The sequence below is a fragment of the Artemia sp. Qi Xiang Cuo genome, chromosome 11, assembly GCF_049724085.1.
Source record: "Artemia sp. Qi Xiang Cuo chromosome 11, ASM4972408v1, whole genome shotgun sequence".
Taxonomy (NCBI): Eukaryota; Metazoa; Arthropoda; class Branchiopoda; order Anostraca; family Artemiidae; genus Artemia; species Artemia sp. Qi Xiang Cuo.
The window spans coordinates 33,973,631-33,991,922 of NC_142804.1; the positions used below are offsets into that span (position 1 = coordinate 33,973,631).

An 18,292-nucleotide genomic window follows, 5' to 3' on the forward strand; every position below is an offset into this window, starting at 1 on the left:
TAACTTGAGAAAGTCCCTAGAGCTACTATTTAAGTTCAAATTGACTTCTCACGCTATTCGAAGACCACTGTTCCGACCAAAATTCAATGATACGAATACCAAGATGCGGTTTTGCTTGGTATTCAAGATCAGTGGCTGTAAATCGCTGGTTAGGTAGGAATCGGCCATAGCAAGGTCAATTGTCTTTAACCTTACACTTTTTATGTAGAAGTTTTCACTTATTATAGATACTTATCAGACACTTGACAAACTAAAAGTTATACTTTAGTTTAACCAAAGGGAGGCCGAGGCGGGAGTGGCAGCTGCGCTCGTATGTAATTTAATTTACATTGACCCACTCTTCACTTTTGTTCACCGTTGACCGTTTACACTCGTTCACTCTTTACTTTCATTTGAAAAGTTCATGTTGGTTATCCAGGATTTCCGTTCTGAGGGGGGGGGGGGGTACAAAAATAACTTTAAAAAACAAATCAAAAATTTGTTTATATGCATTTTTGTTTCGTTTTTACGAGTCGGAAAAACATTTCACAGGGGGGGGGCGGGATTAAAACCCCCCAATCCCCTTCTGAATACGGTTTCGACATTATACTTATATTCCCTTAGTTTCAGTTACTATTCATAAGGATGAAAAGGTCAAAGTATCAAAAAGGCCCAAAAGGTCACTGTTTGAAAAGGCCAAAGCAATAAAAAACTGAGTATGGGCCTAAGGAAAATCTAATTTAAAGTACAAAACTTGTGTAGATCAGAGGCAGCAATGACAGGGGAAGAAAATTCCTATCCACTGGATTTTAGAAAATAGTTATTGTAATCTCCGTCAAAAGTTGAAAACAAACCTCTGTCCCCCCCCCTCTAGTTTTTTATGAATTGGTGGCATGGTATAAGCTTCATTCAGGTAAGACTTCTATGAAACTTGTCATTGAGGTGCATTGCACCATTGATAGTTATTTTGTTGTAGGCTTATTAGTAAGGTCATAAGAAAAATGTTAGCTTATAGAATTTGTGCTAGAAAATTTTCAATTCTACATTGGCTGGTTTTTGCTAGTAGAATTTATTCAGGTCCGTTGTGGCTACGTAAAAATTCATTTAGAAAGAATTTGTTGAAAGTTTTGCAAACAAACTAATAAACTAAAGCTGAAAGCTAAAAGGGACCGTAGCCAAAATTCTATGTTAAACAATGACTCAATCCTCTAAAGATCAACATTGGAATTCTTATTATTCCACGTTTTACACGTAATTTGACGTGATATTGTTTTTTATCCGAAAATTTTTCCAATTTTGAGAAATTCTCAAATAGACTTGATCGGGAGAGTTTTCTTTCCCTATTATAACATTTACGTCATTTGCATTGAACAAAGCTAAGCAAAGCATGTCCTTGTTTTTCGCAAAATTTTTGAGAGAGTAACCCAGCTTGGTAAATGAAGTTGGGTTTGAAGATTTTTGTTTTCTAGCATTCTCAAAAGGATTGAAGAAGTTATAAGAAGTGGATTTGTTTAACTTTACAGAGGAGATTCTTTAGTATCCTAATTGTGTAATAAGCTGACTAATTAAGCCAGAAATTAACAAAATATTAAGACACAAAATACAATTTACGAAGCTTTGAAATTACCACAGTTTACTAAGATAAGAGTTTGGAAAAAACCGTAAAAGAATCACATGTCCTGTATTCCAGAATAAATATAGGTTTTGGGTGGAAATTGAGAAATACGCTCATCTTTGCTTAGCTTAGATGTGGTCAGATACGTGAGGAAGGCATATCTATATAAGCATCTTTATTGCAGCTGTTGCTTTTTGTCTCCTTGATACACGTTTGACCACTGATCGTTGTCAGACTTTAGGATTGCTTTATCATTGTAAGTGTCCGTAATGCCTTGTAGTTTTAAGTTATATCTTATGTTCTTTTAAATCCGTGTAAGAAGATTTCCAGTACCGAGTTTGTTTAACACTCAGATTTTGTACCGTTGTTGTTTGAGTTTATCAAAAGTAATCAATAATTTATCCTAGACTTCTCCTACATGCTCAGTAGGATCTTCTCATATAAGTAGTTCAGGCCAACCATATATTAGGACGCTACCATAGTTATTAAGTCATCCTATAGACTTAACCCTTCTAGAGGCCATATGATACAAATTTTACCACAATTGCTGGACAAAATATTTCAAGTATGCCGTATCCCCTCTTTACGAAACTACGATATTTTCAAGGAGGGGGAGAGGTTTTATGCACAAACATTTGTATTTTTACGCAAAGTCAGCATATACATATCTAAAAATTTGGGATTCTCATCCCAATTCCATTAAATTTGGTCTTTTCAGTTGGCTCCTTGCTGTGATGAGCTCTAAGTAGCGGTAATATCCTACCAACCCCCATCCCAAGGACGTATCCAGGATTTGTTTCGGTTTTTTTTTTAACAAAGCTTTTTTTCGGGGGGAGAGGATGCAAAAAAACTTTAGAAGATGCATCAAAAATGTGTTTATATTCATTGTTGTTATACTTTTACGTTAGACAGACATTTCGCGAGTAGGGTTTCAAGCCCCCTAACCCTCCTGGATACGGCCTTGCTTTCTCCTATCATATGTATGCATTTGCAAATTTTCACATTCATTGGTCTTTACTCTTTACTCTTTGTGTTCACTCGCTTCTAGACTACACCTAGAGGGATAATCTTGATATGGTCAAAACACAATTGCCTTTCCTTAACCCTTCACCATTCTCCAAAATAAAATCTCTTGTCATGCCCTTGCGCATTTGTAACATTTAGAGTTATCAGTGTCAACATCTGTAGCATCTACATTTACAAGAAAACATTTTCCTGATATTAACTATATCCAATTATGTTCCTCTGTATTTACCTCTGTTCTCTAATAAAGATCTCTTCCCTATCCCTTGTGATTGTATAATGAGGCATGACAAGATTATCCTCAGACAAGAATCCTTAAGGAAACCGTGTGTGTCAAAATCCCTATATGCTGCATCGCTCTCCGTTTTACAAATCCCCTGTAAGTCTGTGAACATCTTTGTAATTGTCATTATTGTTTCATAAAAGCGTAAACGCTTCAAATTGATTCCTAAGGGATTTAATGGGAATTAAAACCCTTTCATGTAGTAAAGCCCTACTTTGAATGCAACCCACCGAAAACAGAAAATTCAGACATACAAACTTGGCACATCACACTCAAGGATTTGTATGGTGAAAACTGCTCGGTTTAAATTTTTAATATTAAAAAAGAACTTAATAAATGGTAACAATGGCAAACAGATTTTCAAAAAATTCGAGTTCACAAACTTTAGCGTTGAGATCCAAGAAAATAATTTTCCGCATTCACATTTTGAAAAAGAATGGGAACTGCATATAATCGAGCAACCAGGGGGAGTGATCGAGGGACGAAGTGGGTTCCTCCCAAGTACAAAAAATTGCAGCATAGTGCATATTACAACACGCATACTAACCACAAGCCGACTACACTGGTTGAGGCTTAGTAAAAGAGGGTTGCTGATTAAAAAGTAAAAGAAGGTTGCTGATTGGCTACGGGTCACTTCACCAGGAAATCTTCATTGTCTTGGAATGTAAAGCTTAAAAGGCCTAATAAAGGGTTAAAACCCCCCTACTGTATGAATAGACTGTGACGACTTTGGACTTAGTTAGTCGTCGTCTCCAGAGATGACTAACGGTGCTGACCTCTGATTCCCTCTACGCTTGCGACGTTACCGAGCAAGAACTTTAGGTAAGTCATGACCTGTCGCAAAAAGTAGGAAAATTTTAGCCTAAAATATTTTTTGGGAGGCTTCAGATGTCCCATCTCCCGGAAAAACGATGAAATAGTTCCACCCCAAAGCTGTTGAAAAACTATGCAACGCTTTATAATCCTTGGTATTACTACGCATGCGTTATATAATAACTGTTCATTTTTGCACTGTGTGTAAAGATCTCGAGGAACGAAAGCGGCACCACAAGTTAATATGGCTTCTAAAACTGAGAAACTATGTAAAAAGCTCTTATACAGTTCTAAATTGACTGGTGATATCATAATTTTTTCTCAATAGTATTTGGGCCCTAGTGAGGCCAAAATTATTGTTTTGCGACGCAAAATTGCAGAAATTGACGTTTTGTTGTGACACAATCTTTTTTGTTACTTAAAAAAACAACCCTGGGTGTTTCAGTTCGAGTGATCTTCCTCCGAACATTCTGCGACCACATATTCGATACAATCACCGGCAGTGTAGAAAAAAAAGAAAGAAAAAAGTATATAGTGAAATGCGAGATTTCGAATTTTTGCATACAGAAGATTGAAACCTCTGCCATTAAGTTCTACGATACGTTGAGCTTGACGGTTTAACTTTCGACGAGATTGACAGCCTGACAGTTTAAATTTCGACGAGATCTTTTTACTTTTAAGGAATTTTTTTCCCCAATCTAAAAAAATAATCCACGAAATATCTGTTGATGGGTAAATTCAAACTTGGTTAGCAAACCATATTTTTAATCATTTTTAATATTGTTAATATTGTTTTGAATCATCATTAAAACTAATATTATTAAATCATAATTAAAAAATAATATGTAATATTGCTTATAAAACTTCGTATTTGAGATTTTCGGTTTTTGTTGACATAGACATTCTATTGACATAGTCGTTTCTCACCGTTCATTGCTATCAACTGCTTGATATATTGATAATTTATTGGCTTTTCCAAAGCAGTTGCTCAGCATTCCAATGCTTTTTTTTTTTTTTTTTTTTTTTTTTTTATCTTTAAGAAAATTAATATGAGACATTCGAAAAAAGGATAACACTAAGGCCAATTTTAAAATCATATTTAGAATAATTAAAGCAGCTAGTGGTAAAGAAAATAGAATATTCTCTGTAAAATTTCTTAACATTGTATTTCTAGAGAAATCACTTAGGCATATACTTAAGCTTACATCGGTACATCTCTCATGGCTTCTTTAACTCTTAGCTATTCAAAATAACAGTTGAAAATATCAAGAGGAAAATAACAAACCTCTCCCAGTGGTGCTAGAAATTGCTGGTGAAACTGGCTGTCCTACAGCTGTCCCAACATACTGTCCCTGTGCCCCATAGCTGGTTGGTGGAAAATAAGAGTTCAGTGGCAGTCTACTTGCACTATCTGTATAATAAGATCCAAAATCATATCGCTGATACATATTTGTTTGATACAGCTCTTGATTTGGCATAAGCCAAGGGGAACTGGTGTGAACATCAGCTTGTCTTGATGAACAGATTGTCGGGTTCTCATTGTAATCCTGTTGACTCATTCTGGCAATTTTCCTCAAGTTGTCGAATTCGTTTCAATTTCTACTGCCGCTATGTTTACGTTTCCTAGAAAGTTATCAGATAAATAAGCAAAAGGAGATAGGGATGTGGAATTGAATGTTGATTGAAATCCTCATACAGACAAAATAGTGTTGTTCTTATGGGCTATAAAATAGGGATGATTGTGTTTACTTTCGAAAAGTATTTAGAAACGTTTTTTTAACTTAAATAATAGCCAGGTACCAAGAAGAGTATGTTATAGGCACCTTGGTGCAATTCTGTTAAAAATAAAAAGCTTTCTTTTCGTCTGCACTTCAATAAACTTTCTTTTGTATTCAGTATTTTACTTTTTACTCTCCTATTTTCTAGATTGAAAGTTATCTTCATTTACAAATTAAAGTTGTTAGAATGATCCAACATCATAGGGATCCCATGCAAGGAGAACAGTGGAACTTGACAAGGGGAACTTGAATGAATATCAACTTGTCTTGTTATGAACAGACATATATACTATCTTATGTGTGAGTAATAATTGGGTATGTATTTATGTATGTATGTATGTTCTCGAGAACGGCTACATATTTTTTCAGAAAAATTGGTATCGTTTGATATTCTTGCATAAAAAAACGATCTAGATAGGTCAGAAGTCTGAAAAAAATTGTTAAGAGCCTTAATTTTGTTTTTTGCAAATGACGTCAAGTACTATGTTATTACATCATATAAGCATTTCTTATGACATCATATAAGCATTTTCTTATATAATGTTATGCATAGCATAAACAAGATTGTTGATTTTCTAACGTAACAGTTATTTATATAACATAATGTCACTTGAAAGGCCCAAAAAACGAAAATTTGCTGCAATTACTATAAATGAGGATTCTTTGGAACCAACATCTGAACTATCAAACGTGATAGGATGTGAAATTTGACAGCCTGGACCATCAATTGCGAAAACACCAATACGAACAGCTAAAGCAAAGGCCATTGCTAAATTGTCTGAAGTAATCAAAGTCCAAAAACGTATCAAAAATCAAAATGAAGAGCAAAGACACGGGCGGTTATAAAATATGCGAAAACGACAATTAGAGCATTTTTAAAAATGAAAATAAAGGGCAAAGACACACGCGGTTAGAAGAAATACGACACCAAACAAGTGTGGGAGTCAAAAATGAAAATGAAGAGCAGCGAGGAAATGAAAATCAACATGGACAGCGATAATCAAAACGTGTCAAAATTGGAAATGATAGCAATGATGATTCGGTTTGGTATTTAATCATAGATAAGGTCATCAATGCCTACCTTATCTTTGTTTAAAAAAAACAATAGCTTGATAATAGGTGATTAATAATGCTGAAAAATAAGACGAGGGTAAGAAAGCAAACAAATGATAATGATATCGATGATAATATGGTTTTGACATCAATATTTACCATACTTTTGAAAATCGAAAATATAGACTGGATACATCGTAGGAAGAAAAAGTAGTTTTTTTCTCACCCTCTGTACAACTAAAAGAAACAAAAGGTTCGGCGATACGTCTTTCATAATGACACAAGACAAGCCAAGGCAAAAGAAAGAAGTTTTTATCCCACCACCTGAACAATTAAAAGAAACAAAGGTGGTCGTTAATGCCTTCCATATCTTTGAAAATCAAAAACCGGGACTAGATAAATCGTTGGAAGAAAAAGAAGTTTTTGTCCCATGACCTGAACAATTGAAAAAAAGACAAGCCGAGGCAAAAGTTAAAGGTCCAATAAAAAAAATGTAACTTTACAAAGACACCACTTCCAACTTAAGGTCCGTTTGGACGTCATGACATCAGGAAAAGGCTCAAATTGACTGCATTTAGAAGACAAGCAACAGTGAGAATCTATATATAGAAGTCTGCCACGTGCCTGAGTGCCGGGACGCGCGGCGGCGAAGCCCGGTACTATATATTATATATATATATATATATATATATATATATATATATATATATATATATATATATATATATATATATATATATATATATATATATATATATATATATATATATATATATATATATATATATATATATATATATATATATATATATATATATATATATATATATATATATATATATATATATATATAAATATATATATATATATATTTTCACTCTTAGGTTAATAATTGAGAAGTGCCTAAGTTTTCAAACACCTTTGGTCCTCAGTTTTATAGATTATGAGCAAGCGTTCGATTCTGTTGATAGAGGAGCTTTAGTAAAGGTTTTATCCTTGTATGGTATACCAGACAAATACATTAAAGTGATTAGTGCTATGTACGAGAATAACACTGCTGCGGTTAAGGTAGGAAATGATTTTAGCTGCTGGTTTTGTATTAAATCAGGAGTTAAGCAGGGTTGTCTTCTATCCCCTTTATATGGATTATTTTGATGGACTTTGTTTTAAGGAGCACAGGAAAGGCAATGGGAGACCACGGAATCAGATGGGGAAGAAAAAGTCTCGTGGACTTAAATTATGCTGATGATTTAAGCATCCTAGATGAAAGTGTGAGCAAAATGAATGAAGTTTTAGAGGTTTTGCGAGTTCAGGGTGCTAGTATTGGTTTGAAAATTAATGTTAGGAAGACTAAGTCACTAAGGCTATGAATAAGTGAAGATGAAAAGGTGACGTTGGGTAATGAAAAGATTGATCAGGTGGGCAGCTTTACTTACCTTGGTAGTATTACTAGTAAAGATGGTGGGAGCAGTGAAGATGTTAAAAGTAGAATAGCCAAGGCTCAGGGTGTTTTTTCACAGTTAAAAAAAGTATGGAAGAACAGGAAGATAAGTCTGCGAACTAAGTTTAGAATCTTAGAAGCTACAGTGATGACAGTGGTCAAATATGGCTCTAAAGAATGGAAGCTCCGAAAATCTGATTAAGATTTGCTAGATGTTTTCAATAGAAATTGCTTAAAGATTGTTCTGGGTACCCGGCTGACTGACCGTATTTCAAACAATAGGCTATATGAAAAATGTGGTTCAATACCATTTTCTAGGTCTATAATGAAAGAAAGGTTGAGGTGGTTAGGGCACGCTGTGCGGATGAAGGATGACAGATTGCCGAAGATTGTTCTTTTCGGCCAACCATCTAGGGCTAAACGGAAAGCAGGTCGTCCCTGTCCTGAGTGGGAGGACGTCATAAAGAAAGATTTAAAGAAAATGGGAACTTCGTGGGCAGGTGTAAATAGGGAGGCTTTGAATAGATTGGGGTGGAGGAGGAGCGTGCGTAGCTGTGTTGGCCTCAGGTGGCTTGGTGCTGCGATGAGTTGTTAGTAGTAGTAGCATATATATATATATATATATATATATATATATATATATATATATATATATATATATATATATATATATATATATATATATATATATATATATATATATATATATATATATATATATATATATATATACAAAAGTAAATTAATATGAAAATTTTGTTTTAATTATTCATATACGGTGAGCCAAGATCAAAACCTGCATTTATTCAAAAACGTTCAAAAATTAAATGAAAAAAAACAAGTTTTTTAAACTGAAAGTAAGGAGTGACATTAAAACTTAAAACGAACAGAAATTATTCCGTATATGAAAGGGACTGTCCCTTCCTCAACGCCTCGCTCTTTACGCTAAAGCTTGACTCTGTCTCACAACTTTATTTTTTAAAACATAAAATATATATATATATATATATATATATATATATATATATATATATATATATATATATATATATATATATATATATATATATATAATATACAAAAATCCTGGCAAAGAGAGATAGCTTCAAAAATATGGTTCCTTTTGAAAGAACCAAAGGTCACAAATAGAAGGAGTTTTGGAAAGAGGACACGTCAAAGAAGAAATACAAACCAAAACAGGTAGACCAAGAATAAGCAGAAGCTTTAAAAAGGCGAAAAGAAAAGGAATATACGTAAAAAGTTATCTGAGCACGATCTTCGTAAAGTTACTTATTTTTGCTATTATTGTTTATTTAATGCACCAAATTAGTCTTATATCCCGTTTTTTTTTCAAGCTTAATCAAGTAGTGAAGGTTTAAGCCAACTAATGAAGATCCCATCCTTATATTGTGTACCAGATAAGTACTTTAAAGGAACTACTACTATATGGGAGCGTAATATTGCTGCGGTTAGGGTATTGTTCATCTAAGGCTACGTTGTCTGTTAATCACCATAGTAACCATTAATTAGAGTGCTCCACATTCTTCTCCTACTTACAGATCTCTATCTCTCTCCCTCTCTCTCTCTGTCTTTCTCTCCCTCTCTCTCTCTCTCTCTGTCTCAATCAATCAATCAATCAACCTTTTATTTTTAAATAAATGAACAAACGAAACAATTAACATGAACATTTCTATCTCTCACTGTCTCTCTCTCTCACTCTGTCTCTCTCTCTCCCTTGTTCTTTCTCTCTTTCCCAACAAATTGATGACACTCAAGTAGAAACCTTTCCAGATCACAGTCTTCTTATCCACTTGACACAAGGTCATTTACTTATCTAACAATTGATTCCGAAGGAGCAGAGGGTCAGTTTAAGATTCAACAGGACAAATCACCCCAAAGCTTTTTAGGACCTTAATAGAGATTTGTTTGTAGAGATGATTTATTTTGACAAGAGTTGGTTTGTAGAGATCACTGGAATAGGAAAAAATCTTTTAAAAATGGAAAGTGGTAAAATATTTCTTTGGAAAGCACAAAAATATGTACAATGTAAATATGGAGCCAACGTTGATATGGAGGAACAACATTGATGCTTCAACAAAAGCCACTTATGTAAAAATGTATTTGTAAGTGAAGGCCAAATTGAAAAATAAAACCGGACATTCTATTTGAAAAATACATAAGACAGCAATGGCATATCTAGGATTTTTTTTCTTGGCGGGGGGGAGGGGGTGGGGGCACAAAAAGAACTTTAAGAAAACGGATCAATAATTTCTTCTCTGCATTTTTGTTTTGTTTTTACGGGTCGGAAAAAATATTGGGGGGGTGTGTGTGTTTAAACCCTATCCCCCTGGATACAGGTTTGTAAGAAAGCCTTAAAATTCCAGGGATTTCAGTAAGCAGACAGGCCCGAAGTTTAAACCCTTTCTGTAACCGTGACTAACCAGCAACTTTTTCAGAAATAGAATAAGCTCAAAAATCGATAATCAGACTCCCAATGTAAAATGTAACGACATGTACTGTTCAGCAAGAATGGTTTTAACGATAAAAGAAGCATATCACACTTTTTGTGAATTATAAAGGCATTATTAAATGATGTTTTATATAAAATAGAAAATGCTTATATACTTCATAACAATTCATAGCATAAGTGACTCGTGCTAGTAGTAAACGAAACTGACAGCAAAGAAGTCCTGATCATGGTTGCAGTGGCAGCTGCAATCTAGTAAAGAGCGAACCACACCCCATAGTAATCAAAAGTTGGAAAACGAGTTTTCAAAAAACTGTCTAGTGAAGAAAAATTGCCGTCTGACACTGAATCAGGAATGGTATCTATTGTTCTGGTTGATTTTAGAAGTAAAAGTTTAATGCGAAAAGAAATTTGTGGTGATTTCGAAAAAGAGCCTGAAACCCCTTGAAAACGGCGTCAAATCGAAATGAAAAGTTCACCATGGAATCAGCATGGTCCAAAACTTTTTGTAGGATAATTACAGTCCCCCACCTTGAACACCAAGGAAAATGACTTTTTTGCATGTCTCCTTTTTTTTCTAGAAGGGCTAGGGGGTGGCCAGAGCATCACAGAGAGGTGTGTAATAGCTCATTCGAAAAGGAATTAAATCTGTAAGTGCCCTTTTCAAGTGACCAAAAAGATTGGAGTGCAAATAACCCCCCCCACCTTACAGGCCTCCTCCCCCACAACTAGTTCTATAAAAATTTTGAGATTGCCATTTTGTTTAAAATAGTTCAAAGGTCCAATATATATGGTTTTTATGATGATATGGCCCTGCATAGTCCCTGGGGAAAGGTTGTGTGTGGTATCGGGCGTATCAACATCCCACGTATCGGTATCGTGCTTATTGGTATCGCATGTATCGTATCACGAATATCGGTATCCGCTGTTGTTGTTTTTTTCAGTCATTTTCTAGGCCTATTTTTTAAAGCATGTCCCGGCATAGATTGCAGCAGCAGCTTCAACCTAGTAAAGAGCGAGCCACAACCCATAGTAACCAAAATTCAAAAAATGCGTTTTGAAAAAAACTGCCTAGTGAAAAAAAATTTACATCTGACACTGACTCCGGAACGTTAACTATTATTTCGGTTCGTCTTAAAAATAAAAGTTTATTGCGAAAAGAATTTTATGGTGATTTCGAAAAAAAGCCTCACACCCCTCAAAAATGGCGTCAGATCAAAATGACAAGCGTACCATTGGAATCAACATGGTGAAAACCTTGTACAGGAAAGTTACAGTCCCCCTCCCTCAACAACAAGGAAAATCATTTTTTTTGCATCGATAGCACTGATCTGTCTCCCGTTTTTTGTTCTTTTTTTCTTTTTTTTTCAACAGGCCTAGCGGGCTACCACAACATCATAAAGAGATTCTTAATGGCTCATTCAAGAGCTAATTCTCATATCTACATGCTTTAAAGTATAAGGAAATATATTTCTACTTTGAAATAAGTTGAGCTTTCTTGTCTGCAAGATGAACACGCAGAAATTTATTTACAAAAATTATCTTTTAACTTTTACAATTGCTTTTTTTGAATACATTTTTTGTTAGCTTCTGTAAAGTAAAAGTTTATTGCAAAAAGAAATTTATGGCAATTAAACCCCTCGAAAATAGCGTCAGATCAAAATAAAAACTGTACCATTAGAATCAGCCGGATCGAAAACCTTGTACAGGGAAATATAGGTCCCCCTCCTTGCAAAAAAAGAAATATCACTGTTTTCATCGGTACTACTGATCTCTCTCTCGCGTTTTTTTTCAATTTTTTTTTTCAACAGGCCTAGCGTGCTACCAAAACATCATAGAGAGATGCTTAATCGCTCATTTAAACCTATTACTCATATCTACGTGCTTTTTATCAGTTTTACAATCCAAAAGTGCCATATAGCACTTTTGGTACCACCTCTTAATTGGAAGAGTTTGGAAGCATAAAACGGTACCATTGCAATAATTATGGCCCAAAGCCCCTAACTGGAGCTCATTTAAAAGTAAAAGATTATTACGAAAAAAAAAATTAACTAAAACTAAAAACTTTTCAACTGAAAATCTACCAAAAAATAAGCTTGAATGATCAACAATTTTGAATTGAACCTTTAAACTTCACTCTGCGATGAAGCCAGTGTGCTAGTTCTAACGGCGGTAATTGAGGGAAAAGGACGTTCTTGCCCCCTTAGTTTTTTGCTCCTGCCTAGGCCTTGAAAAACACATTTTTTGGGTCATTTCATTGGAAAAGATACTTTTTTCATAAAAAAAAAAATGGGGGAAACAACCGAAAGTGCACTTTATGGGAATGTGCTATCAAGTCAAATTTATAAAAAGTGATTAGATATAAATAAATATAATCTGTTAAATGAGCCCTTAAACAGCTCTCTTTTGTTACAGTAGCCTTCTAGTTTCTACTAGTCAGTAGGTGATTTACAAAGCCCTGTCTTCATTACGGCTTTTTCAAGGGAAGTAGGCAGAGAAAAAACAGTTTTTTGTTCATCGAAAAACAAACGTTCCTGAAAAACATGTTGTTGGGACCTTTGGCCCCTTTTGTTTCAGAAAAATGTCCTTTTTATAAATTTAACTTCATTCATGTCACATATTTAAACCCTAGGAAAGCTTTTATTACGATGTTTGAAGAATCCACTAATTAGTGAGCGTCTGAAAAAGCCAGTTGAGCGATGACTCATAGAGCTTAAATTTTTATACTATATAATCTTTGACTTTTCAGCCTAGGTCGAGTCTAAAGAGATAGTTAGAAATATTACCGGTAACCCTTGGCCTTAAAAGTGGCCCTGGGACTATTCGAGTACGGTAGTAGATACGGAACCGTTGGAGTAACCGCGGAAATCCCACTATTTTGGGCGACAAGGGGTTCTCCCCCTCCAGTAAGTGGCATAGCAACCTCTTTGCGCCATTTTTGCCTCAAAAAGTGGTGACCCCCGTACGTTAGACCTCCAATAAGTGGTGGCAGCAAGAAAAATTTACTATCAGTGCTATCAACAGCACTGATAGTAAAAGAATTTGGCGTTTTCGAAGAGACGGGTTAATTTGGCCTAGAAAGTAGCCTATTGCGGTAACATATAAAAAGAAAAAAATACGCAATTAATTAAAAGAATTATGAAGGTTTATAATGGGCTGTGTGCCTTGTTAGACAAATATAAAAAAGAGTAACGTGAAATTAATGAGTTTACAGTGGGGGAATCTCCTTATTTAAAAGTATTACAGGGTTTAAGGACAGATAAGAAAACGCTGAAAGTTGGGTTATTATTTGAGTGAATTGGTGGACTTAGATATAATCTTCAGTTACGAAGGTTATAAGAGTATTGAGGACGGCGAATTAGGAGAATTTGTCAGTTTGTGCGCACATTGAAAAAGGAAGATGGGAGGTATCTGTCCTATGGAATAATCTGCCCAAGAGGAGATTATGATGGGAGTACGAGTATCTAGAGAGGATACTTGATTTGTTTACAGGGTAGTTATCCTGTTTGAGTTTAGTCCGGCTAATTCACTAGTGGAATATTTGTGCAGTTTTTCTGAAAAATTTTCTCGTCCAACCCTTGTTAATTCGTTATTCGGAGATATATTTCACTCGCGTAAAACTGCTTGCTGTAAAAGAATTCTTTAATCACTAATGAAGTCAAGATATTTCGGTTATTTGAAAATTTGTTGAATACTGTTACAGGGAACTGATAATTGACAATAGTTATTGCGTGCCATAAATTTTGCGTGACTGTTTTTTAGTTTATCAAGATTGAATAATTGAATTAAAAAAAATATAATCAGAGAGAAGTAGACGTAGTAAAATGAGGGGGTACGAAATAAACAAGTAAGAAATAATATGTGAAAAAACAAGACGAACTCATCCCTCAGAGGCTGTGCCGAATGAATGGGAGTTGCGGGATAGATATAGTACAGATAGGGAACAAATGAATTCAGAAAATGAATTAAGAAGAAATAATTACAGACAGAATCAAAGTAGTCCGAGTAGAAAGAACAGTGTTGAATCGAGATCCAGCAGGAGCTCGCGAAAAAGCACTCAAATAGATATGGCACAACGAATATTAAATTTCACGGAGGAAGGAAGAATAGCTAGAGAAAAAAAAGGAAGAGTGTAAAAGAACCATGATAGGCCTACTCGAAGCCCGATGGGGAATTTCAGAAAGTGAGATTTTATCAAAACTAACTTCTAGGCTGTCAGATAGCCATAATAATTTGTCTAAGAATCAATCGCGAGAAAATGAAAATTACCAGACAGACATATTTCAAAATAAAGAGTATAACAAATATAGGCACTATAACACAGCGCAAGGAGAATTAACTTGCTATAACTGTGGTACCACGGGGCATTTTCCAAGAAAATGCCCCAATATATATGACCAAAAACCACATAGAACGACAGCCTGGGCCATGACCCATAATAGGGAAAAAAATTACGCATTTGCAGAGTCGCATAAGATAAACGGAAAATTGAACGGGGAATTAGTTGAAATGGCAATTGATTCTTGCAGTGATCAAACTTATGTGCGAACTGACCTAACTAATAGAACGAAAATAGACCATAAAAATAAAATTACAACAGTGTGTTATTATGAAAATAAGCACCAATACCCGTCTACTTGGGTTAGAATAGAAATTGCAAGGAACGGCGGTACAATCCAGAGAAAAACGATGAAAGTAGGATTAGTACCTACTCTAGCAGTGGATGTTTTAGTAGGAGGAGACTTTGGAAATATCGGAAATCCAAATTCCCAGAAGATAGAAAACTTGAGAACACTTTTAACGAGTGTGAGACCCCGAAAAATGTTTGCCAAAATGAAGCTCTGATTGTACCAGAGAATAAAGAGACGAAATTTATTGTACGCGCTTTTCCTCGTAGAGTTCGAGAAATTATAGTACAATATGAAAAACCAAATGTTGGAGTTCAGTTCCCATTTGATGACGAAATATTTGTTTCTGCGGTAAAAGTAAAGAAGACTAATAGACATCCAATACATGTATTGTCTTGTGAAGTATGGATGATAAACGTCATGTAATAGACTTAAAGTTTTTCTTAGCTGTCAAGGTTGTTTGCAGTATTCTTAATAGGTGTCTTATCTCCCCTAGATAGGTGATAATTAAAAACTATATTAAAAATCTATTTTCAACTGAAACTTAGGAGTGTCATTAAAATTTATAACGAGCATACATTATTCCGTATAATTAAAAAAGATCAAGGCAACGTTTTTTCTACATTGAATTTTAATCAAAAAACGAACAAAGATTAATTTTTTAAAAACAAAGTTTTTCCGAGGGAAGTAAAGAGCAAAGTTGAAACTTAAAATGAACAAAAATTATTACTTCACAGCCTATATAACATATATTAATAAAACTAGTACAAATAAACCAACTAATTATTTTTCCCTATGCTTTTAGGATTATACAAAACTAGCGCTTTACTGAAAACAAAAAAGTCAAGTATAAAAAACAGCATTATTGATTTAAGAGTCAAAAGTGAGTATGAAGCCTGACAACACTAAACGAATCTATAAAGCTTTCCATAGTCTTACATCAGTTGTGACATTGGTAACTTTCAGTATACAATTAAATTATCTGAAAAACATAAGCGTTAAACTAAATTTTTTTTTTTTAATAATCGCGAAGTAATTGAACAGCTTACAGAAATATTGGATTGGTTTATCAAGCAGCATTTTGCTCTCACCAGCTATAATACCAATAGTGGGTAATATACAGTCTTAAATTGTAAGAAATATTCTTTAGTATCACTTGAAATGGAGATCAAATAAGACATAATATGTACTCTGGAAATCCGATTATATATCTCTATACAAGAGTGAATCTCAAGCTACGATACAAATTCTAAAGCTAGTCTATAGTCTTAATACTATCAAGATGGCCTTACTGCGAACTTGTGTACAAACTAATCATAACGGATTGTCCCTTTCAGAACCAAAACGAGAGCCAGTAATTGAACTGAGCCATTGTGCAGAAGTGATACCAAATTAAACGTAAAAAAAAAAATTAAGTTAAATCCTAAATTGGATTGTTGCTTTATCTTAAAAGGAATTGTTCCTAAAAGGGATTGGTAATATTTTGATTCTATAAAAAGTGACCTTAATTAGTTTGCTTTTACTGTACCAAAACTCCTATTATTTTGTGTTTTCAGTAAAGCACTAGTTTTGTATAATCCTCATAGGGAAACATAATTAGTTGGTTTATTTGTACTAGTTTTATTAACATATGTTAGATAGGCTGTGAAGTAATAATTTTCTTCGTCTTAAGTTTTAACTTCGCTCTTTACTTCCCTCGGAAAAACTTTGTTTTTTTAAATTAATAGCAATATACATCAATAGAATTGGCTCTTTATGGTGATTCCAAATATAAAAACTTCACTAAGTTCAAAGTTACCCAACAAAAGTAATGATCGTGAAAAAATTTGCCTGCTTTTCAAAAAAGGACGAAACACCCAAAATATAGCACGATCTTGATGATAGTTTAACCATCAAATTAACCATAACAGGGAACTCCATTGTAAAGGTTTCAAACCCTTATCTACAAACTTGTGAAATGTTGTTTTTTATCCAAGAAGGATGTTCATCGATGTGTGTTTATTCTTTTTTTTGTTTTTCTTTTTCCAGCGCTAATAACATCTAATCAATGGTCCCACTATTTGGAGGAAAAGTGCATTATAGAGGACATTGAAAATTCTAGTGTGTTTTTTTGAGTAGCAAAACAATTGCACCACGGCAAAGTGGCGTGTTTTACCATTTTTTGCCTAAGACGGCAAGTATGGCCCAAAGGGTACCAAAAAAAGACCGAGTAAAAATTCTGAGGTTTGAATCCACCCAGTTAAAAATCAAACCGATTGATCCGCAATTATCAAAAACTGTATATTGAACTTTTTAGTTTCAGAGGCAGTAATGCGGCGGCGCGGTGGTGTATTCTTTCCTTAAGACCCACATGATCCACACAAAAGAGATGGTTAGTATAAGTATTTTAAAGCTTCACATAACTACGTTAATTCATTTGAAAGTTAATAAAGTTATGTGCTGTGGTGTATAATTGTGCATCAGTCATTATGGAGGAGGGTCGGTGGATCTTTGTCCGGGTGGACGAAGGGCGCTTTAAGTTTCGAAATGCGGGTTTTTATGCCAAATTATCCAATTTTCGGTGCATCATCAGACAGATATAAAAGAAGGTTGGAGGGGGGGGGGAGAAATTAATCAATAACTCCCTTGATTCCTAGTAATATGTTGGGACTACCCTGTAGTGTAGGTGGAGCGGGAAGATAGCGGCCCTCTTATTGCAGATATTTTTCTGTTGGTTTAATAAATACACGTTTACATGCTTACCGGTGCAAAAAATTGGGTGGATCATGAGCACCACCAGAAAACTCAGCATCGGAGGAAGAGAGAAGTGTCACCAGTAGCTTTGTTTTAACAGACATTCAAGTGAGGACAGTACTCATTTTCCTATTTGTATACATTGCTTAAAATCTTCCAGTTCCGGGAGGGGGCATTGTACCCTGACCCCCTGCCAATATCCATGCGGAAAATCCTTATAGAAAGATTTGTTAGGAGGAATTACCTTGAAAACCTTGGAAACGTGGACATTATAATTAATTTTTGACGCTTGAGACCTCCCCCCCCCCAATAATTATTTGGATGTGTGTTTTTATTAAGGGATGATTATCATTTTCGAAACATTGTTATAGAAATACTACAAATAACGTAAAGGGCAAAGGTTGAAAGAGGTCCAGCAGCCTCTTTCACAACCAAAAGAGCCCTGGGTCAAATAGTTTGTTGAAGCAAACTGTAAGTAA

General features: G+C 34.7%; 1 protein-coding gene across 1 annotated transcript in view; it reads right to left on the reverse strand.

Annotated features, from left to right (window-relative positions):
• LOC148946908 (uncharacterized) overlaps positions 1-18,292 on the reverse strand; it is a 161,400-nt gene that overhangs the window by 90,006 nt on the left and 53,102 nt on the right. Inside the window, exon 2 of the mRNA XM_089097187.1 lies at positions 4,999-5,336. Within this exon, the coding sequence (XP_088953313.1) occupies positions 4,999-5,272 (274 nt within the window). The 5' untranslated portion in view covers positions 5,273-5,336. The remainder of the gene's footprint in view (positions 1-4,998; positions 5,337-18,292) is intronic.